This window comes from Microcebus murinus, chromosome 14 (assembly GCF_040939455.1).
Source record: "Microcebus murinus isolate Inina chromosome 14, M.murinus_Inina_mat1.0, whole genome shotgun sequence".
In the NCBI taxonomy this organism is placed as follows: Eukaryota; Metazoa; Chordata; class Mammalia; order Primates; family Cheirogaleidae; genus Microcebus; species Microcebus murinus.
Genome location: NC_134117.1, coordinates 53,042,833 through 53,065,403, shown reverse-complemented (window position 1 = coordinate 53,065,403; position 22,571 = coordinate 53,042,833). Strand labels below are relative to the sequence as shown.

General features: G+C 58.4%; 1 protein-coding gene across 2 annotated transcripts in view; it reads right to left on the bottom strand.

Moving 5' to 3' along the window:
- Window positions 1–22,571, bottom strand: part of ADAMTS14 (ADAM metallopeptidase with thrombospondin type 1 motif 14) — a 75,325-nt gene that overhangs the window by 50,773 nt on the left and 1,981 nt on the right. For both annotated transcript variants that reach the window (XM_076010074.1, XM_012762608.2), the window contains exon 2: window positions 22,057–22,499. In XM_076010074.1, coding sequence (XP_075866189.1) covers window positions 22,057–22,499 — 443 coding nt within the window. The remainder of the gene's footprint in view (window positions 1–22,056; window positions 22,500–22,571) is intronic.

The following is a 22,571-nucleotide window of genomic DNA, read 5'->3' as shown; positions in this document are numbered from 1 at the left end:
CTGCAAGAAAGTCACAGACACAAGGCACCTAGAAAGGTCCCCTCCACGCAGCAAGGGCCGTGGAAGTGTTTGCGTGTGCTGCCATCATCTCATTATTGTTACTCACGGGGTGCCCGGGAGCTCCAATGGCTTGGGGAACGGGGCCTGCAGGGGCAGACTTGGGGCTGGGAGCAACATTCTAGAACCACAGGAAGGTCCGTCTGTCACCCCTGGCTCCACTCTGGCCTGGCTCTGACCTGCCCATATCCCCCACCTATAAGAAAGAATCCCTGAGGAAAAAAAAATCCCAGTGGTTGAGCATCCTACAGGGAAAAAATTCCTGACCCAAAATAAGAGACTGGTAGAGGGCGATTTTAAAGGTGAGAAAGAACACGTGCAGACGAAAGGTAGGGAAGAAGTGCACCAGCTGTTAGGGAGCTGTCTCTGGGTGGCAAAATGGTAGGCAATTACGCTTGTAGGTATTTTCTCACTTTTCTATGATTTCCTTATCTCAAAAGGCGAGCGATTCTGCACAGAATGTCTGCCTACTACAGTGAGCAGGTAATAATCACATAACTCCCATTCCCTAAGACAAAGTATTTTTTTTATTACTTCATATTATGAGGGTACAAATATTGTTAGGGTTACATACCTTGCCCCTGCCCCTCCCCCACCCCACTATGCCAGAGCTTCTAGCGTGCCCAGCCTCCAGGTGGTACGCACCAAACCCACAGAGTAAGTACATACCCTTCCCCCCTCCCCCCTTTCACCTGCCCACTTCCCGATTACAGATTTTTTTTCAGACATTTGGTTACAGTGTATATCTTTACCTCTCCCTAAAAAGGGATAGAGGTAATCCCTTCCCCCCACAATGCTCCCCACTTCCTTAAGATGTGGTCTCCCCTCCCCAAATCCCTGTTGAACACTACCGTTTTTTGAGCACCATAGTTTTAATCAGTCAGTACCAATTTGATGGCGAGTAGATGTGTAGCCCATTTTCCAGATCTTGTGTCGTCTCGCTTTGTATAACGGGCTTAAGCTTAATCCAGGATAGCATAAACGGTGCTAGCTCACTGTCGTTTCTTAGGATTGAGTAATATTCCATTGTGAGCATACAGCACATTTTAGTTATCCACTCATGAATTGACAGGCACTTGGGTAGTTTCCATGACCGTGCAATAGTGAATTGTGCTGCCATAAACATTCGGGTGCAGGTGTCCTCATAATAGAGAGACTTATGTTCTTTTGGGTAGATGCCCAACAATGCTATTGCTGAGTCAAATGGTAGACAAAGTATTTTAAAAGAAAGAAACACCATGTAACCCGCCTTCCCTGCCATCCCACTTTCCTGCCAGGAGGTGCAGGGGCGGCACTGGGGGGTGAGCACTGGGCCCTGCCCAGCTGCGTGGTACAGGCCCTCTCCAAGCCTCAGTTTCCACATCTGAAACCAAACAGTTACTGGGCAGATAGAATGAAACAAAGCATGGGAAACGGCCCTCCTGGGGCCTGGCCCACAGTAGGGCAGTGAGCTCCTTTTCTTCCCTCCTCCACACGGCTCTCCTGGTCCCCAATGACCTGACCCCAGCCTCTCTGTCAAACACAGTAGACTCTCCAGGGTGGGACGGCAGCGGTCCCTGCCCCTGCGTGCTCCTTAAAATCGCCTGGGGTACCTGCAAAACTACTGCTGCCCAGGCCACACCCCAATCTCGGTGGGTGGGGCTCAGGGGTCAGGATGTTCTCCCCTGGGTCAGGATGTACAGTGGGCATTTGATACTTTGTCACCTCATGATCCATAGTGCCTGGGTAGGGAGACTCTGGGTAAAATACACCATCCCCTAATCCTTGGCCACAAATGTGGGGAAGCAGACCTCGCATGAGGACGGTTGACCCGAGGGAGTTTGCGTGAAGGCCTGACCCACAGGGCGCTTGTTTAAGATGGTTGCCTTCCAAAGTCAGTTCTTGTCCTCCCCGAAGCTGACGTCTAGAAGAGGGACAGACAGAGATACCTGGACAGGGATATAGCGCCCCTCAAGAGCCACCAGGGGCACACCAGGAGGTCTGGTGTTCGGCTGGGGCTGAGAAACACTCAGCCCAACCCTGGAGGCTTCCAAACAGGCGAATGGCACAAAAGGAATGTTTAAGTGATCGCCCCGGTTTCACAAATTGAGCAGTAGCAGCATAGGGGTTCGTCATAATGCAGGGAATGGCAAGAAAGAGAGGAAAGGAGTGGGCAACATGCAGGTGCCCTGAACGGGGGGCGGGGTGGGGAGTCCAGGCCGGCTGGGTTACTGCACAGCCCCTACACCGAGACCCAGGGCCATTCAGCCCACATGTGAGCTGTGCCACCTCCTCCCGCAAGGTGTGACTCCTCTGGGGCGGCTGTGATCTGCCGAGCAGCCATGGGCAAGCTGGGGAGTCCTCGGTGCAGAGAGTAAGGACAGTCACTAGCAGTCCCTCTGTGCTGATGTTGATATGAAGGCGACAACTGGATCTGTCCTCTAGCACCTTGGAGAACAGTCATCCAGGTTCTCAAAAGCTTGGTAAATGTTTTTAAAGGAGAGGTGGTCGCTTTTTATTTCTACGCCCACCTCACCCCCCAGAGGTGGGGCAGGGCTGTCACCTGCAGGTGCTCAAATACACACCTTCTGCTGCAAACCCCCTCCCCTACCCCACCCCGCCCAGCGCAGCTGGAGCCAGGGTAGACCTTGCCAGGCCGGCAGCCACCCCGAGTTTCCATTACCCAGTGCCCAGGAGCCACGTGTCTCTGAGGCTTCCCGACACCCCCTCGCTCCCCCCTCCCCCCGTCACCACCACAGCCCACCAAGCTCGGGCAGGGAGCTCTGCCTGGCCCCCTGCTTGGCCCCAAGTCCGGGCAGCGGGACGAGCAGACAGGAAGCAGCCCTCGAGTGCCAGCAGGCCGTGCGACTGCCAGGCCCTGAGCTGAGGAGTGGCGCCCTGCGTCCAGGCCCTGCGCTCTGAACAATCCGGCTCAGATGCATGCCAGGGAAAAAGTGCAGCCAGGCCCTCAGCAGCAGAGGGCCAGCCCGAGAGGGCCCCCCACCCAGGCCACTGTCCCAGCCAGGCCTGCCCTTTGGTTGAGCCCTACAGCAGCCCAGAGTGGTGCTGACTTGGTTTCAAGCCATTCCTGCCTGCAGGAGATCATGCATGTACGCGTCTTCACTGAGCCCGACACTGGGAAGGTGACACGAGATGGAAAGCCGGAGGACAGGCCCTGGCAGTGCCTGGGAGGAAGGTTCCTGCAGGGAAGGCAGCAAGGAGGAGGGATGACGGCCTGGCCGGCTTCTCCCTGAGGACGGTCTCGCATGGTGGGAGGACCTAGACTGTAACAGGACGCTCTGGCTGCCGTGTGCGGATGGACTGCAGCGGGCAAGGGAGAGCAGTGAGGGCGGCGCCGACCACCGTCCCGGAGAGACAGGCGGTGGCTCACACCACCGCGGCGCTCGCCATTCTTCTTACACCCGCTTTGTTTCCCTTTCAGAATTACTACCAGCAAAACTCCCACGCGGGGGCCACACGGGGCCTGTTCCGTGCCTGGAACCACACGAGTTCACACGGGCCCCCACCGTGAGCTCTGCCAGGAAGGCCCTGCCCCGCAGATGTCACCCACCACTGCTCCCTCCCCTGTGCCCCCGGTGGCTCTTGAGGGGTGCTACATCCCCATCCAGGTATCTCTGTCTGTCCCTCTTCTAGACGTCAGCTTCGGGGAGGACAAGAACTGACTTTGGAAGGAAACCATCTTAAACAAGCGCCCTGTGGGTCAGGCCTTCACGCAAACTCCCTCGGGTCAACCGCCCTCATGTGAGATCTGCTTCCTCACATTTGTGGCCAAGGATTAGGGGATGGTATATTTTACCCAGAGTCTCCCTACCAAGGCACTATGGATCATGAGGTGACAAAGTATCAAACGCCCAGTGCACCCAGGCCAGCGGCTGGTGGGCGGTAGGAGCAAATTCAGAGCATGGGCTCCTGCCAGCCTTAAGGGGCGGAAGGGACCCTCTGCTGGGGGTAGGGCTTTTTCTGGACAGATCCAAGGTGTAAATATGCGATTAAAAGCAAAGGCTGACAAAGCCCTTCAGCAACCCGTTGGGAACAAGGTCTGCATTCAGACCAGCCGGGTCCTGGCGGCCAATCTCACCTTCAGACACTTCTCTAAGAAGGGCCTGTTCTAGCGCTCCACCAGCGTGTTCCCGAAAGCAGAAGAAAATCAGACTGCGGGGTTTTTAAATGCTCCATGACAAGTAATGTGTACGTAATAGCAGCCCACTCCCTCCCCGATATTCTGAAAATGCATAAAACAGCAGCAGGGGTGACATGCAGTTGAGAAAGCCCAGAAGGTTCGTTTGAGCTTCAAATCCCACTAACTGAGCCATTTCCATCTGTTTTTCTTAGTTGGCCTCCAAGTTTTAGGGAAGACAATGACATGCAGAAGTCAGGCAGCCCTGCCCCTCTCAGCGGGCACCCCATAAACACCTGCACTCAGTGCCCTCCCATGCCCAAGGGTTCCCAGGGCGCCCCCACCCCCACTGAAGGCCACTTTTTGACCCATCACTTTTCGCATTCATCACTCTGAAGTTGTTGCCATGGCTACTGTATCAATGAACATCACAGTTTATGGCCTATTTTACTTTTTACTTTTTGGATTGAAGAGCTTTAATTAAAAAGCATATTGCACCATGCACCACAAATTTTTTGCAGCAGTTTTAGATTATATAATCCCTACTTCTAACACCGAAGGAAAGGTCAAGACCCAGCTGTTCATATAAAGGGCTAGATATACTGCTTCTATCACAGAAAGTTTCATACAAGTAAAAGTACATTAAGTCGCTTATAATATTTATTCACCTTGACCTTGAGTCTCTGTTCACATAGACTTGGTCTTTCCTGCTGACTCAAGATAGGCCGCCTGAGATCGTGGGGAACAAGGACGGGGAGTCAGGGAGCTTGGACCTCACCGGCCCCGGCGTCTGCGGTTCACCTGCTGCTGCCCCACCCTGGGTGAGCCCTTCCCCTGGGCTGGAAATGAAGAGGAGACTAGAAGCTCCCGAGCCTCTTCTGCAACAGCTGTCTCCAACGCAGGCCAAGGTCAGGGTGAACCTTGTGAGTTACACTGAGCTGAGAGTCTCCAAGAAGGTTTCCCTAACACAGGGGCATCTGAAGACGCCGAGCTCGCATTGACAGGGAGCTCCTTGGTGCTGCGGAGGATGAGGCAGTGTGTCAATGTTATCCTTGCTGCTGTTCCTCAGGGCTCTGAAGGCAAGCAAGGCCCACGTGCTGGAAATTGAGTGCCAGGCCTAGCAGATGGTTTGGGAGCTTTGCACTGCAGGGCCGGGGAGCGCGGAATTTCTGAGCCCAGCGGGCCTGCGCCACGCTGAGGCTGGCAGGCGGGCGGAGAGGCCAGCGCAGCCCGGGCACACTCGCCAGGGCGCTGGGCAGCCCCGGGGCCGCCCTCCCTCCAGCCACCACCTGAAGATGCCGGGGAAGAAAAATAAAACCAGCCCTCGCCGGAGTGGGAGGCCGGCTCTGCTCCTGGGAGCCATGTGAGGTGATGTCTGGCTTTCACTCCATATCATAAATAAGTTATTAGTCCGGGGCAGACAGCGAGGCATGGCCGTGAGGAGACAAGGGAGGTAAGATCTGCGAGACCAGACTGCCGGGGCACTGGAAACCCCCCAGGGACCAGGCCCTGGGACTCCACTCAGACAGACGGTGGCCCAGACGGGACGGGGCCTCTGGGAAGTGGGAGGAAGAGCCCTGGAATGGGCGTCAGAGGCCGGGAAACAGACCTACCGGGGAGCCTGCCTCAGTTTCCTTACTTACTCCAAGATGTTGGCAATAATAATAAAAGCTACCTTTTATTGTTCCAGGCACTGTGGCAGCACTTTAAGTGCATGATTTCTAACCAGCAAAACTCCATCAAGGCAGGGACCCCACTTTACAGATGCAGAAAGTGGGGCTCAGAGAGGTCGAGTCCCTTGCCTATGTTCAGCAAGGAAGTATGTTTGCAAAGACGGCTGCGACCGTTCCTCCCGTTCCTACGCGTGGTCTCTGCAGTGAGACCCTGCCTCTCCTCCCTCAAGAGGAAGAGTCCATTTTCCCGCTCTCAGAAAACCCCGCCTGGCCTTGTGGCTTGCTTTGACCAAAAGAATGCGCAGAAGTGACATGATGCGACTTCCAAGGCGAGGCCTTCAGAGGTCTTCCAGCTTCCCCGTCCCCCTCTTGGAAGGCCGTCCTGCAGGTGCCGTGAGAGCAGCCAGACCCACCTCCTGGAGGACAAGAGGCCACAGAGGGAACAGCCGAGGCCACCCAGCCCTCAGCCAGCACCACACCAGTCACGTGAACGAGGCCCCCGGGAACTTCTGGCCCAGCCCACCCTCCAGCTGACCCAGCCACGGGGGCAGCCGGGAGCAAGCAGGAGGGGTCGCCCAGCTAACAGACACAACCATGAGGAAGGACTGGTTCAAGTTCCTCGGTTTCTGGCTGTCACACAGCAGTGATAACTGAGAGTCACCTGGGCCCTGCTGAAGGCCCAGAGTCCCCTCTGGGGTGGCGCTTAGACGGGGGTGCGCTTGACTCCCCCTTCTCTCCTGCCACCCTCCCCACCGAGGAAGAAATCCACACCATTTCATAGTGTACTGGTTACTGTGGCAAGTAAGCCCTTTACACACATGGCACCTCTAGAACATGATCTCTAGTGTGATCTCCACTGTACAGATGAGGAAACTGAGGCACAGACAGGTTAGAGAACTGCCCACGATCACAGCGTGTAAAAGGCAGAGCTGGGATTTCAGCGCTGGTCCCCATACTGCCCGCCTCCCTGGGAAAGCCTGTGCCACCCACCTCCTGGGATCTGGCTGCCATCGAGACACCCCCATGCCGACCGCTGCCCTGCGTGCAGCCCAGGCCCCGGCACGCGGTGATCAGGAAGCAGCCCCCTCTCCACGCTGAAGCCCCACGGCCACCCTGGCAGGAGCGTCACGGCCCCCATTTCTTGCTTGCATGCTACAAACGTAAATTCCCCAAGGGACCAGCGTTTCCCAGGGAACTGGGTGACCTGAATGGCAAACGTGACAAACCACCTGGCACTCTCGGGAGGGCGTGCGCCCTGGAGACAGAGACACGCAGGTGAAGGGAGTGCCCAGGGCAGGGGACAGACAGGTTTCCTCCCCACTGGGCCCCTGAGGAGTGGCTCCGCGGAGCACACACGGGAGGATTCGAGGCTCGAGGACAGCTGTGGGCCTTCCAGTGGGCAAATGGTGGTGCGTGCCTCCACTGTCGCCTCGGGCCTGGGAGCGGATGGACACATGGCCACAGAGAGGATGACAGATGTGCTGAGCCCTCATCTCACTGGGGTGAGGAGACGTAAACCGGAATTTAAGCCAGCCCACCCAGGCGGTCCTGCCAGCAGTCCCCCGTGCCAGGGTCGTAGGGACACACAGGTGACTGCACTCTGACCTGGCCTTTGGACACTCCCAGTGGGAGCACTGAGGCCAGCATGCCGACTGGGGCAAGGAGCAAGCTGCAGCCTGGGAACCCACAGGCCAGGGCCCCGCTGAAGGCCAGGTCCCCCCTGGAGATCTAATTCCAGGGTCACTCTGGTCGCCAGCTCATACTGCCTCCCAGGCAACCCAGGCCTCCAGCTAACAGCCCTGCCGTGTGTGGTTCATGCACAGTCTGAGGCAGGAGGACAGCAGTCTGCACAGCCAGAGCCGCCAGTGAGGCTAGAGAGGCAGGCCAGCTAGGCCTGCACCAACGTGGGCCAGGCACAAGGCTCTGGCAGCCGCCCTGCCCCTCCCAGGGTCTCTCAGCACAGATGTGTCCGGGCAGGTGGCCCACAGGTGAAGGTGTAAGAGGATAGGCCAGCTGAGGTCTGGGCAGGAGCCCAGTCACAGTGGAGACGCCGGGCCTCCACAATGCACATCCCCAGGGGGCTTCCCAAGGGGCTGCCAGGGCAGCCGGCTCACTCACCCAGCCAGCAAAGAGCAGCCCCCCCAAGCACGGACAGGTGTTTGGCACGGAAGACCAATGAGCCACAGGCAAATCTGCCCCTGCACCAGCATCACAGCTGGAGTTACTGTCTTTCCCAGATACGAATGTGACTCCTGCTTACAAACCTGCCGTGGCTCCCGTGGCCCCGGGGGCAGGTCCAAGCTCATGGCGAGGCCAAGGCGGACGTTTTCCAATCACATTTCGCCATTCCCCCTCTCCTGTGGAGACCTGGGATGAATCACCATTTCCCAAACCCTGCGGAGACACAGGATTTCCTTCCCTGCAGAATGCCTACAATTACTACTCTGTGGCCTCAAAAACTCCTATTGATCCTTTAAAACCCAGCCCAAATGTCCCCTCTCCTGGGAAGCCTTCCCTGAGCACCTGTCTTTCTCAGCACTCACCACTAGGCCACCCGCAGAGTGGATTATGCCCTCCACATGCCCGCAGACCACTGCGGTTCAGTGTTGTGTGTGCCAGCCTTCTCTTTAGACTGTGGGCTTCTAGAGCACAGGGACAGGGGTGGAGTTTAATTCTTGTATCCCTAGGACCTAGCCAAGGGCATGGCCCTGGGCACGGGCCCACAGCCCTCCCCTGTCCCAGAGGTGCCTGGGGTGATCACAGACCAATGAACACTCACACTTGCCCTGAGCAAGCACCGCTCGGCCCGCTCTGCAGACAAAGCTGCCGCAGCAGAGGGCAACAGGGCTTGGCCAACCCCAGGGACCAGCGGTGGCCTCAGACTGGCGTCACATACCGCTGATGATCTACATGTCCCTGCAATAAAAGGGACTCTACGATATTCATGATGCTTATCATTATTAATAATGACTGTTAAAAAGTAGCCATTGTTACTATTAATACTCACTGAAATAATCTCCATTTGTTAAGGCCCAAGCATGAACCAGATACTATCTTATCTCACTTAATCCTCTGACCAACCCTACGGACCTAGAGCTTGCTCTTCTCCCCTCCTGGCAGACGAGGAGTCTGTGCACAGAGAGACCTAGGCACTCACTCCAGGTCACACAGCGAGTCTGTGCCAGGCAGAGCAGAGCCCCTGCTTTCCGCTGGCACTGAGACTGCCTGCTCATAACCCCCGCCGCCGTGGACCAGGCACTTTTTGTAAACAGCTTTATTGAGACAGAATTCACATACCACACAACTCACCCACTTAAAGCGCACAGTGTGATGGGTTTTAGCGTATTCACAGAGTTGTGCAACCACCACCGCCACAGGGAGAGCATTGTCATCACCCCGTAAAGAAACCCTCCCCCGTCAGCCCCAGTTGCCCCAGCCCCACCTCACAGCAGTCCCATTTTAAAGACAAAAGGGTGGTGCTCAAAGCCCCAGTGCCTTGTTCAGTGGTAAGTTCCGGCCACATTCAGCCTCCCCTGCCCCCTCCCGACAGCGCCTGCCAAGGGCTACTCATACAACCCATCAAAACTGCAGGATCTGCAGAGGGTGGAAAACGGAACCAGATGGTGACAAATCTTACACGTGTGGCTGTTTCCGCGCCAGGCCTGACTCACAGAGGCCCTGGAGGCAGAGGGGGAGACATGGTGAAGGCAAGGCCTGTCACCCCAGTGCAGGGTACTGTCACCCCGGAGCAGGGCACCATAACCCAGTGCAGGGTACTGTCACCCTAGTGCAGGGCATTGACACCCCAGTGCAGGTCACTGTCACCCTGGTGCAGGGGACCATCACCCCAGTGCAGGTCACTGTCACCCTGGTGCAGGGCACCATCACCCCAGTGCAGGTCACTGTCACCCTGGTGCAGGGCACCATCACCCCAGTGCAGGGTACTGTCACCCTAGTGCAGGGCACCATCACCCCAGTGAAGGTCACTGTCACTCTGGTGCAGGGCACCATCGCCCCAGTGCAGGGTACTGTCACTCTAGTGCAGGGTACCATCCCCCGAGTGCAGGTCACTGTCACCCTAGTGCAGGGCACCATCCCCCGAGTGCAGGTCACTGTCACCCTAGTGCAGGGCACCATCACCCAAGTGAAGGTCACTGTCACTCTGGTACAGGGCACCATCACCCCAGTGCAGGGTACTGTCACCCTAGTGCATTGCACCATCCACCCAGTGCAGGTCACAGTCACCTGGTGCAGGGCACCATCACCCCAGTGCAGAGTACTGTCACCCTGGTGCAGGGCATTGACACCCCAGTGCAGGTCACTGTCACCCTGGTGCAGGGCACCATCACCCCAGTGCAGGTCACTGTCACCCTGGTGCAGGCACCATCACCCCAGTGCAGGGTACTGTCACCCCGGAGCAGGGCACCATCACCGCAGTGCAGGGTACTGTCACCCTGGTGCAGGGCACCATCACCCCAGTGCAAGTCACTGTCACCCGGGTGCAGGGCACCATCACCCCAGTGCAGGGTACTGTCACTCTAGAGCAGGGCACCATCCCCCCAGTGCAGGTCACTGTCACCCTGGTGAAGGGCACCATCACCCCAGTGCAGGGTACTGTCACCCTAGTGCAGGGCACCATCCCCCCAGTGCAGGTCACTGTCACCCTGGTGGAGGGCACCATCACCCCAGTGCAGGGTACTGTCACCCTGGTGCAGGGCATTGACACCCCAGTGCAGGTCACTGTCACCCCAGTGCAGGGCACCATCACCCCACTGCAGGTCACTGTCACCCTGGTGCAGGGCACCATCATCCCAGTGCAGATCACTGTCACCCTGGTGCAGGACACCATCAACCCAGTGCAGGGTACTGTCACCCTGCTGCAGGGAACCATCCCCCCAGTGCAGGTCACTGTCACCCGGGTGCAGGGCACCATCACCGCAGTGCAGGGTACTGTCACCATGGTGCAGGGCACCATCACCCCAGTGCAGGTCACTGTCACCCTGGTGCAGGGCACCATCACCCCAATGCAGGTCACTGTCACCCTGGTGCAGGGCACCATCACCCCAGTGCAGGGTACTGTCACCCTAGTGCAGGGCATTGACACTCCAGTGCAGGTGACTGTCACCCTGGTGCAGGGCACCATCACCCCAGTGCAGGGTACTGTCACCCTAGTGCAGGGCACCATCCCCCCAGTGCAGGTAACAGTCACCCGGTGCAGGGCACCATCACCCCAGTGCAGGTCATTGTCACCCTAGTGCAGGGCACCATCACCCCAGTGCAGTGTACTGTCACCCTGGTGCAGGGCATTGACACCCCAGTGCAGGTCACTGTCACCCTGGTACAGGGCACCATCACCCCAGTGCAGGGTACTGTCACCCTGGTGCAGGGCATTGACACCCAAGTGCAGGTCACTATCACCCTGGTGCAGGGCACCATCAACCCAGTGCAGGTCACTGTCACCCTGGTGCAGGGCACGATCACCCCAGTGCAGGGTACTCTCACCCCGGTGCGGGGCACCATCACCGCAGTGCAGGGTACTGTCACCCTGGTGCAGGGCACCATCACCCCAGTGCAAGTCACTGTCACCCTCGTGCAGGGCACCATCACCCTAGTGCAGGGTACTGTCACTCTAGTGCAAGGCAACATCCCCCCAGTGCAGGTCAGTGTCACCCTGGTGCAGGGCACCATCACCCCAGTGCAGGGTACTGTCACTCTAGTGCAGGGCATTGACACCCCAGTGCAAATCACTGTCACCCTGGTACAGGGCACCATCACCCCAGTGCAGGTCACTGTCACCCTAGTGCAGGGCACCATCGCCCCAGTGCAGGTCACAGTCACCCTGGTGCAGGGCACCATCACCCCAGTGCAGGTCACTGTCACCCCGGTGCAGGGCACCATCACCCCAGTGCAGGTTACTGTCACCCTGGTGTAGGGCACCATCACCCCAGTGCAAGTCACTGTCACCCTGGTGCAGGGCACCATCACCCCAGTGCAGGGTACTGTCACTCTAGTGCAGGGCACCATCCCCCCAGTGCAGGTCATTGTCACCCTGGTGCAGGGCATCATCACCCCAGTGCAGAGTAATGTCAACCTAGTGCAGGGCACCATCACCCCAGTGCAGGCCACAGACATCTGGTGCAGGGCACCATCACCTCAGTGAAGGTCACTGTCACCCTAGTGCAGGGCACTATCACCCCAGTGCAGGGTACTGTCATCCTGGTGCAGGGCATTGACACCCCAGTGCAGGTCACTGTCACCCCGGTGCAGGGCACCATCACCCCACTGCAGGTCACTGTCATCCTGGTGCAGGGCACCATCATCCCAGTGCAGATCACTGTCACCCTGGTGCAGGACACCATCAACCCAGTGCAGGGTACTGTCACCCTGCTGCAGGGAACCATCCCCCCAGTGCAGGTCACTGTCACCCGGGTGCAGGGCACCATCACCGCAGTGCAGGGTACTGTCACCCTGGTGCAGGGCACCATCACCCCAGTGCAGGTCACTGTCACCCTGGTGCAGGGCACCATCACCCCAGTGCAGGGTACTGTCACCCTAGTGCAGGGCACCATCCCCCCAGTGCAGGTAACAGTCACCCGATGCAGGGCACCATCACCCCAGTGCAGGTCACTGTCACCCTAGTGCAGGGCACCATCACCCCAGTGCAGTGTACTGTCACCCTGGTGCAGGGCATTGACACCCCAGTGCAGGTCACTGTCACCCTGGTACAGGGCACCATCACCCCAGTGCAGGGTACTGTCACCCTGGTGCAGGGCATTGACACCCAAGTGCAGGTCACTATCACCCTGGTGCAGGGCACCATCAACCCAGTACAGGTCACTGTCACCCTGGTGCAGGGCACGATCACCCCAGTGCAGGGTACTCTCACCCCGGTGCGGGGCACCATCACCGCAGTGCAGGGTACTGTCACCCTGGTGCAGGGCACCATCACCCCAGTGCAAGTCACTGTCACCCTCGTGCAGGGCACCATCACCCGAGTGCAGGGTACTGTCACTCTAGTGCAAGGCAACATCCCCCCAGTGCAAGTCAGTGTCACCCTGGTGCAGGGCACCATCACCCCAGTGCAGGGTACTGTCACCCTAGTGCAGGGCATTGACACCCCAGTGCAAATCACTGTCACCCTGGTACAGGGCACCATCACCCCAGTGCAGGTCACTGTCACCCTAGTGCAGGGCACCATCGCCCCAGTGCAGGTCACAGTCACCCTGGTGCAGGGCACCATCACCCAAGTGCAGGTCACTGTCACCCTAGTGCAGGGCACCATAACCCCAATGCAGGGTATTGTCACCCTGGTACAGGGCATTGATATCCCAGTGCAAGTCACTGTCACCCTGGTGCAGGGCACCATCACCCCGGTGCAGGTCACTGTCACCCTGGTGCAGGGCACCATCACCCCAGTGCAGGTCATTGTCACCCTGATGCAGGGCACCATCACCCCAGTGCACGGTACTGTCACCCCGGTGCAGGGCACCATCACCCCAGTGCAGGGTACTGTGACACCCCGGTGCAGGGCACCATCACCCCAGTGCAGGGTACTGTCACACTGCTGCAGGGAGCCATCCCCCAAGTGCAGGTTACTGTCACCCTGGTGCAGGGCACCATCACCCCAGTGCAGGTCACTCTCACCCTGGTGCAGGGCACCATCACCCCAGTGCAGGTCACTGTCACCCTGGTGCAGGGCACCATCAACTCAGTGCAGAGTACTGTCACCCTGGTGCAGGGCACCATCACCCTAGTGCAGGTGACTGTCACCCTGGTGCAGGGCACCATCACCCCAGTGCAAGTCACTGTCACCCTGGTGCAGGGCACCATCACCCCAGTGCAGGGTACTGTCACTCTAGTGCAGGGCACCATCCCCCCAGTGCAGGTCATTGTCACCCTGGTGCAGGGCACCATCACCCCAGTGCAGAGTAATGTCAATCTAGTGCAGGGCACCATCACCCCAGTGCAGGCCACAGTCATCTGGTGCAGGGCACCATCACCTCAGTGAAGGTCACTGTCACCCTAGTGCAGGGCACTATCACCACAGTGCAGGGTACTGTCATCCTGGTGCAGGGCATTGACACCCCAGTGCAGGTCACTGTCACCCTGGTGCAGGCACCATCACCCCAGTGCAGGGTACTGTCACCCTGGTGCAGGGCATTGACACCCCAGTGCAGGTCACTGTCACTCTGGTGCAGGGCACTATCATCCCAGTGCAGGTCACTGTCACCCTGGTGCAGGGCACCATCACCCCAGTGCAGGGTACTGTCACCCCGGTGCAGGGCACCATCACTGCAGTTCAGGGTACTGTCACCCTGGTGCAGGGCACCATCACCCCAGTACAAGTAACTGTCACCCTCGTGCAGGGCACCATCACCCCAGTGCAGGGTACTGTCACTCTAATGCAGGGCACCATCCCCCCACTGCAGGTCACAGTCACCCTGGTACAGGGCACCATCACCCCAGTGCAGGTCACTGTCACCCTAGTGCAAGGCACCGTCACCCATTGCAGGGTACTGTCACCCTGGTGCAGGGCATTGACACCCCAGTGCAGGTCACTGTCACCCTGGTGCAGGGCACCATCACCCCAGTGTAGGTCACTGTCACCCTGGTGCAGGGCACCATCACCCCAGTGCAGGGTACTGTCACCACGGTGCAGGGCACCATCATCCCAGTGCAAGGTACTGTCACCCCGGTGCAGGGCACCATCACCCCAGTGCAGGGTACTGTCACCCTGCTGCAGGGAACCATCCCCCCAGTGCAGGTCACTGTCACTCTTGTGCCGGGCACCATCACCCCAGTGCAGGTCACTCTCACCCTGGTGCAGGGCACCATCACCCCAGTGCAGGTCACTGTCACCCTGGTGGAGGGCACCATCACCTAGGTGCAGGGTACTGTCACCCTGGTTCAGGGCACCATCACCCCAGTGCAGGGTACTGTCACCCTAGTGCAGGGCACCATCACCCCCGTGCAGGGTACTGTCACCCTGGTGCAGGGCACCATCACCCCAGTGCAGGTCACTGTCACCCTGGTGCAGGGCACCATCACTCCAGTGCAGGTCACTGTCACCCTGGTGCAGGGCACCATCACCCCCGTGCAGGTCACTGTCACCCTGGTGCAGTGCACCATCACCCCAGTGCAGGTCACTGTCACCCTCGTGCAGGGCACCATCACCCCAGTGCAGGTCACTGTCACCCTGGTGCAGGGCACCATCACCCCAGTGCAAGGTACTGTCACTGGTGCAGGGCATTGACACCCCAGTGCAGGTCACTGTCACCCTGGTGCAGGGCACCATCACCCCAGTGCAAGGTACTGTCACTGGTGCAGGGCATTGACACCCCAGTGCAGGTCACTGTCACCCTGGTGCAGGGCACCATCACCCCAGTGCAGGTCACTGTCACCCTGGTGCAGGGCACCATCACCCCAGTGCAGGGTACTGTCACCCTAGTGCAGGGCACTATCCCCCCAGTGCAGGTCACTGTCACCCTGGTGCAGGGCACCATCACCCCAGTGCAGGTCACTGTCACCCTAGTGCAGGGCACCATCACCCCAGTGCAGGGTACTGTCACCCTAGTGCAGGGCACCATCCCCCCCGTGCAGGTCACTGTCACCCTGGTGCAGGGCACCATCACCCCAGTGCAGGTCACTGTCACCCTAGTGCAGGGCACCATCACCCCAGTGCAGGGTACTGTCACCCTGGTGCAGGTCATTGACACCCCAGTGCAGGTGACTGTCACCCTGGTGCAGGGCACCATCACCCCAGTGCAGGTGACTGTCACCCCGGTGCAGGGCACCATCACCCCAGTGCAGGGTACTGTCACCCTGGTGCAGGGCATTGACACCCCAGTGCAGTGTACTGTCACCCTGGTGCAGGGCACCATCACCCCCGTGCAGGTCACTGTCACCCTGGTGCAGGGCACCATCACCCCAGTGCAGGGTACTGTGACCCTGGTGCAGGGCACCATCACCCCAGTGCAGGGTACTGTCACCCTAGTGCAAAGTTTCCATCACCCCAGTGCAGGGTACTGTCACCCTAGTGCAGGGCACCATCACCCCAGTGCAGGGTACTGTCACCCTGGTGCAGAGCACCATCACCCCAGTGCAGGTCACTGTCAACCTGCTGCAGGGCACCATCACCCCAGTACAGGGTACTGTCACCTTAGTGCAGGGCACCATCACCCCAGTGCAGGGTACCGTCACCCTGGTGCAGGGCACCATCACCCCAGTGCAGGTCACTATCACCCTGGTGCAGGGCACCATCACCCCAGTACAGGGTACTGTCACCCTAGTGCAGGGCACCATCACCCCAATACAGGGTACTGTCACCCTAGTGCAGGGCACCATCACCCCAGTGCAGGGTACTGTCACCCTAGTGCAGGGCACCATCACCCCAGTACAGGGTACTTTCACCCTAGTGCAGGGCACCATCACCCCAGTGCAGGGTACTGTCACTCTGGTGCAGGGCACCCCTCACCTCAGTGCAGGGTACTGTCACCCTGGTGCAGGGCACCATCACCCCAGTACAGGGTACTATCACCCTGCTGCAGGGCACCATCACCCCAGTGCAGGTCACTGTCACCCTGGTGCAGGGCACCATCACCCCACTTCAGGTCACTGTCACCCTAGTGCAGGGCACCATCACCCCAGTATAGGGTACTGTCACCCTAGTGCAGGGCACCATCACCCCAGGGCAGGGTACTGTCACCCTGGTGCAGGGCACCATCACCCCAGTACAGGGTACTGTCAACCTAGTGCAGGGCACCATCACTCCAGTGCAGGTCACTGTCACCCTGGTGTAGGGCACCATCACCCCAGTGCAGGGTACTGTCACCCTAGTGCAGGGCACCATCACCCCAGTGCAGGGTACTGTCACCCTAGTGCAGGGCACCATCACCCCAGGGCAGGGTACTGTCACCCTAGTGCAGGGCATTGACACCCCTGTGCAGGTCACTGTCACCCTAGTGCAGGGCACCATCACCCCAGTGCAGGTCACTGTCACCCTGGTGCAGGGCACCATCACCTCAGTGCAGGTCACTGTCACCCTGGTCCAGGGCACCATCACCCCAGTGCCCCCACCTCAATCTGGGGCATCCAGGCCAGAGAAGGCAGAAGTGGCCATGGGGGGAGCAATCCTTCAGGAGGCTGGTGCTCTAGGTTCTAGATGTACACAGTGAGCACAGGGCCCTACTGAGGAGCTGGAACCCCACTCTGCTGACCCCATGTCTGCACCCCATAGTCTCTTCAGTACCCACAAAAAACTGTCCCTCACCCCAGGCCCCCACATTCCTCCCAGGTGCACAGAATTAGTAGCTCTGAAAAGCAGCCTATCAGGTCACTGCTGACCCCTGGACACATTCCTGGCCCGGGACCCTGGGCCTGACAGCATCCCAGGCTAGCTGCCCCCTCCCCAGAGGAGACTCTGTGCAGGTAGGATTAGGCCTCTCCACATCCCTTCCTTTCTACCCCCAAACATCCCTGAGGCTGGCTGGGCCAGTCATTCTCCTGCTGGCCAGGGGCCTGGCACTATTTTCTATGTTTATAATGCTCGAACAGTCTTGAGCCCATGCCACCTCTTCCAGGGAGCCTTCCTAGATGCTCAAACCAAAATAAATGGGTCCTTCTGCTGCTGCCTCTCATAGGATTATAATTAGTCTGCTTTTATGTCTGGTCCATTAGTCTTCAAACTCCTCCAGGGCAAGGGCCCTGCGTATTCATTCCTAGATCCCTCTGTCCCCCTCCCCCAGCTATGACACACACGGGGCCCTTCAGAAGCGAGGGCAGGAAGCAAGACAGTGTCCAACCCCAGTGTTCGGCGTGAATTCACCACAGTGGGCAGATCCCGCCCGGTGTTTGCCCCCGATACCCCCGGGACAGTGACTCCATGGGCCGGCAGGAGTTGGAAATGAGGATCGAGGCCAGATACCAAACTTCTCACCAGGGCAGCAGAGGTGCCAGCTGGCTGCGAGTCTCTGTCCACACAGAGAGGGTTTTCTTCAGACCGTCTTACAAATGGAAGGTTGGTTTGGCTGTGAGGACCAGGCTCAGGGACCGGTCTCGTTCTTCTCTGAGCCTGCAGCCCAGCCCAGGCCTGGCCCAGAGCTGGCCCCGTCCCCGCCAGGGAGAGAAGAGTCAATGACAGGCTTACGGGGGCCTGGCTCCAAACTCCTCCAGCTAGGCCTGCCCCGTGCCACAAAGCGCCCGTGCCAGAGCTGGAAGGGGCCCAAGTTTACCCACTCCAGCTTCCGCCGTGCATCCAGGAGGTCACTGGGGCCCAGAGAAGGAGGGCAACTTGCTCGGAGTCACAGCGCCATGTCTCCCAACTCCCAGCCCAGCCTCTTGCAGAGATCTGGCAGCCCCATCACGTCCCCTCACCCCCTCTTCCATCCTGCCCTTCCTCCAGATCAAGGCCCCCTGACCCAGGTGTCTCCTAGCATCCAGGCCCCAGAAGCCAGTCACCCAGCTGGCATGGCTCTCCCTCCTCTGTCCGACCACCGCCAGCTCGCCCGAGCTCTTCCCTCGGCCCCAAGTACCCTCCCCACCCTCTGGACCCAGCAAACTTTTCTACTCATCCTTCAAGGCCCAGTTCAAACGTCACCTTCTCTGACATCAAAGAGAGTAATCACTCCCATTTACGGATTACCCATCCCCGCTGTGTTCTGGAAAACCAACAAGTGAATGTTAAATCTACTAGCAGGTATATACATACATAACGAGTGATAGGCGCACCATCTGAGGGATGGTCATGCTGGAGACTCAGACTTGTGGGGGGAGGGGGGGAAGGGCATTTATTGAAACTTTAAAATCTGTACCCCCATAATATGCCGAAATAAAAAAAAAAATTAAAAAAAAAAAATCTACTAGTGGGGCTTGCTGCTGCTTGGCACCCAAGTTCCTTGGGGACAGGAACCTGACTCCGCAAAGCAGGGGTAATAACAGTCTCTGCACACACACCACATTAGATTGAAGGGGGCATGAGGGCTGTGTAAACTGTAAAGTCCTGTGCTAATAGAAGCTGTCTGCATTACCTCCGCATCGCCTCCCTATGACTCAGTTTCCTCAGCTACGAAATGGATGAAGTTAACGCATGTACATGGCAGCAGGCATGCTGTGCCTGGGCTATGTGGGAAGGACTCGTTAAGGCTGCTGTCATTATCTGCGTCACTTTCGTTTTCTTAGGATCTCCCTGTGGACTTTGTCCCTGGCCAGCACTCAGTACGTATATTTTGAATTGAATGGCTTTGGCATTTGAGATGTTAGAGAAGACAAGGTTAAAATCCACAGACCGTCACATGAAGATGCAGAGTTAAATCTTATCTTCAGCAATGCTACACCGTGGCCTTCGAGCCCAAAGGTGAGCTCAGCTGGGTCACTGTGGCACAGTCCCTTGCCATCCTGGAACACGGGACAGTTTACTGGAGGGGGCTGGAAGTGAGGAAGTCCCGGCCTGGGGTGACCTCTGTGCTGGCAGCCCCAGGGGACAGGCAGTCAGAGAGCACCACCCCTGGGGCCTGGAGGGACTTCCAGGTGCCAGACTTCAGGTCTGGCCTCTGGGGACGGCCAGGACACGAGCAGTGACCTTGTGGTAAGCAGTGACCCAGCCCAAGGCTCAGCCCAGCGAGATCCGTTCCTGTCCTCACCAAGGACAGGGCAACCCAGGCAAGCCATGTCCTGGAGCCACCGTTCTGTGCCAGCTGCAGAACGAGCCTCCTGAAGCTCACGTGGACAGCCTCTGGGACCTGACACCCGAGCCGGCTTTGGCAAATGTCCCACAGAATCGATTCTCGTCTGCCAGGGAGTGTCGAGTGCAGCCCCTCTTTGGACGGATGAGAAGAATAAAGCCCAGAGATGGGAGTGACTCGTCCAAGGTCACACAGCTCATGAGAACATTTACTCAGAGCCCACCGAAAGTCGGCAGTACCATCTGAGGAAGGCCCAGGGCCAGGCCCACCGTCCGCCAGCCCCGACTACCAGAGCAGGACTCGCTGTCACCGACACCACACTGTGCAGCCACGTGATCATGCTTCCTGCGGTGCTGGGTCCGGGTCCCTTATGGCCCTGATCCTGCAGCACCCAGCAGCCAGTCTCTACCTGTCAACGGGCTGCCCAGCTGCTTCAAAGACAAGGGAGGTTTTCAGGGTACAAACGGGGTGGACAGCGCCTTGTCAGTGGCGACAATCACTATGCACGCCTTAATTTAGGTCCCCAGCATGGACTGATTGAGCATCTCCTCTGTGCCTCGTTCCAAGTGGGCAGGCAGAGAAGCAGGGACACCAGCCCTGTCACTGAAGTGCTTACAGTCTACCTGGATGACTGTAGAAGGAATTCAACACGTAATACCACCAGGCTGTTGGTTTGCACCAGCACTTCCTGTCTCCCCGTCTGCACTGCAGATAATTCCGTATATCACCTGGGATTTTCAACCAAAACTTGTGGCTACAGCACAGCTCTAGCCAGTGGGTGGACCACGGGCTCCTGTGGCACAGAAGTGCACAGCCAGCAGCAGAGGCTCACCCTAGAATCCAGACGAGGTCTTGGGCTTCTCCGGCTGACCTTACGACCTGGATGTCTCAAAGTCTGCTCCGAGGAAAGTTTGGGAAAGATGTAGATCTTCGGTCCCTCCCTTAAAAGTCAAACTCTACACCTCTGACGAGGTGCTCTGGTGATTCCAGCCCACATTCAACTTTGAGAACCAACCGCTGCGTAGATCGTACCTCTCAATTGGGGGCCCTATCACCTCCAATGGGGTGGAAATCGATTCTAGCGAAGGCAAAAAACATCAATTTTCTGTATATAAAGCATGAATATGCATGCAGTATATAAACAGATATTCAGTATATCTGTGCTATTTTAATTTCATGGGGAAAGCTCATGCAACGGTGCATGCCTGTAGTCCCAGCTACTCAGGAGGCTGAGGCAGGAGGATCGCTTGAGCCCAGAAGTCTGAGGCTACAGTGAGCTATGATGGTGCCTGTGAACAGCCACTGCACTTGGCCTGGGCAACATGGCAAGACTCCACCTCTAAAAAAACTAACATTTCATGGAGGTGGAAGGAATAACAATTAGGAGGAAATGTCTGAAACATTAAGGGGGTAGTAACGAATAAACAATTGAGGGTCACGGGCCGGGACAAAGGCAGCCATGACATCGGCAGGGTGGGAAGATGGTGAGGAACACCCCCAGCCCTGCCAGGGAGGAAGAACCCTCACCCCATCTGACCTGCTCCGTCTCAAAGCTCAAGGGCAGAGAGGCAAGTGGGTCCATTCTTGGGACATGTCAGCTCACACCTGACGTCGCTGGCAAAGAAGGGAACACGGGAGGAGCCACCGAGCAGGGCCCTGAGGATGTCATGCGGGTGCCCCCTAAGGCAGAGCAGCGAGGGAACCGGAGCCAGCCCCAGGCGGGATTGGGAAAGAGGGAGCCCACCCTCGGCTTTCCAGTTTGCAGTATGGAGCCAACTAGCTGGCATCTGGGGGCATCTGGGAGCAGGGAAAGGGTCCTAAGAAAGGGACCACGCAGAGCCGCCAGCACAGGGCAGGCTGGCTTTGGGAGGAGAGACAGGTGGAAGAGGAAGGACGTAATATACCGACGGCCAAAACAACAACAGTGGCTACCTGGCTGAGCCTCCACCGTGCACCAGGCAGGCGCCGACCACCCAACATGCTGCCTGGCAAGGTGGGTCACATGACTACCAGCAGCGTGTCAACTCCATGTGGGCAGGGACCCCGTCTGCCTCAGGCGCTGCCACAGCCCCTCTCCCGCTAGAACAGTAAATTCGTGCAAAATGAATAAATCCCCACTTCACGCATAAGGGAAAGAACCATGGAGAGGTTAACTTATCCAGACCCTCCCAGCTAGGGCACAGCCACCATTCAAACCCTCCAAGTCAGACCCCAGAGCCTGCTCTCCTCACCCCCGAGTTTGCCTGGACGCAGACATCCCAGCCAGGTAGCTCGTGGTCCAGGTGGGTCCACAGATGGTGAGGGGGTGAACAAGATAAGGGCACCCTCCCAACTCGGCCCCTTCACACCTGGCAGAGCGTGGACCTGGCAGCCAGCAGGGGCGTGGGGTGCGCTCTCGGGGAAGGCAGCACAGCCCCCGACTTGGCCCGGGCTGCACCGACCACATGTCCACAGGAACCCCTAACACAGGGGAGCCAGAGAGAAAACCACGTGCAGGGAGGGGGCAGCTTACGGAGAGCTCGTCCCTTACCAATCCATCACAGTTGCTGATGGCAACAGCTGCCCCAGGCATCCCAGTGACACCTCCAGTGTACACACACTCCTGCTGCAAGGGCTGCCGGAACAGCTCCCGGAAATCCTCCTGCCACTCCACTGAGGCTCCTGGCACCACCAGCCGCCGGTTGGGCCGCAGGCGCAAGTGCAGTTCCTTCCCAAAAACAGTAACGTTGAAGTAGAGGGAGTGGCGCCCCGTCCTGCCCGGCCGCAGGGTCCCTCCTTCTGGGCGCGGGGGGCTGCGAGCCACCCGAGGGTGAACGGAGTGGGACGGTGGTGTGGGTGGCACGTCCACTACCACACTCCCTGCGGAGGCTGCTGCTGGGCCAGACACCACGTGGGAGAGGAAGCGTCCCTGAAAATCCGTGCTGCAGGGCACCGTCACACCATAGCCACCGAGCTTTCCAGAGAGGCGCAGCTCTGTTGGAGGTAAAGTAAGGGTCACTTCCGATGCGTGCGTGCAGAGGTAAGGGGAAGTCAGGAATCCCATGG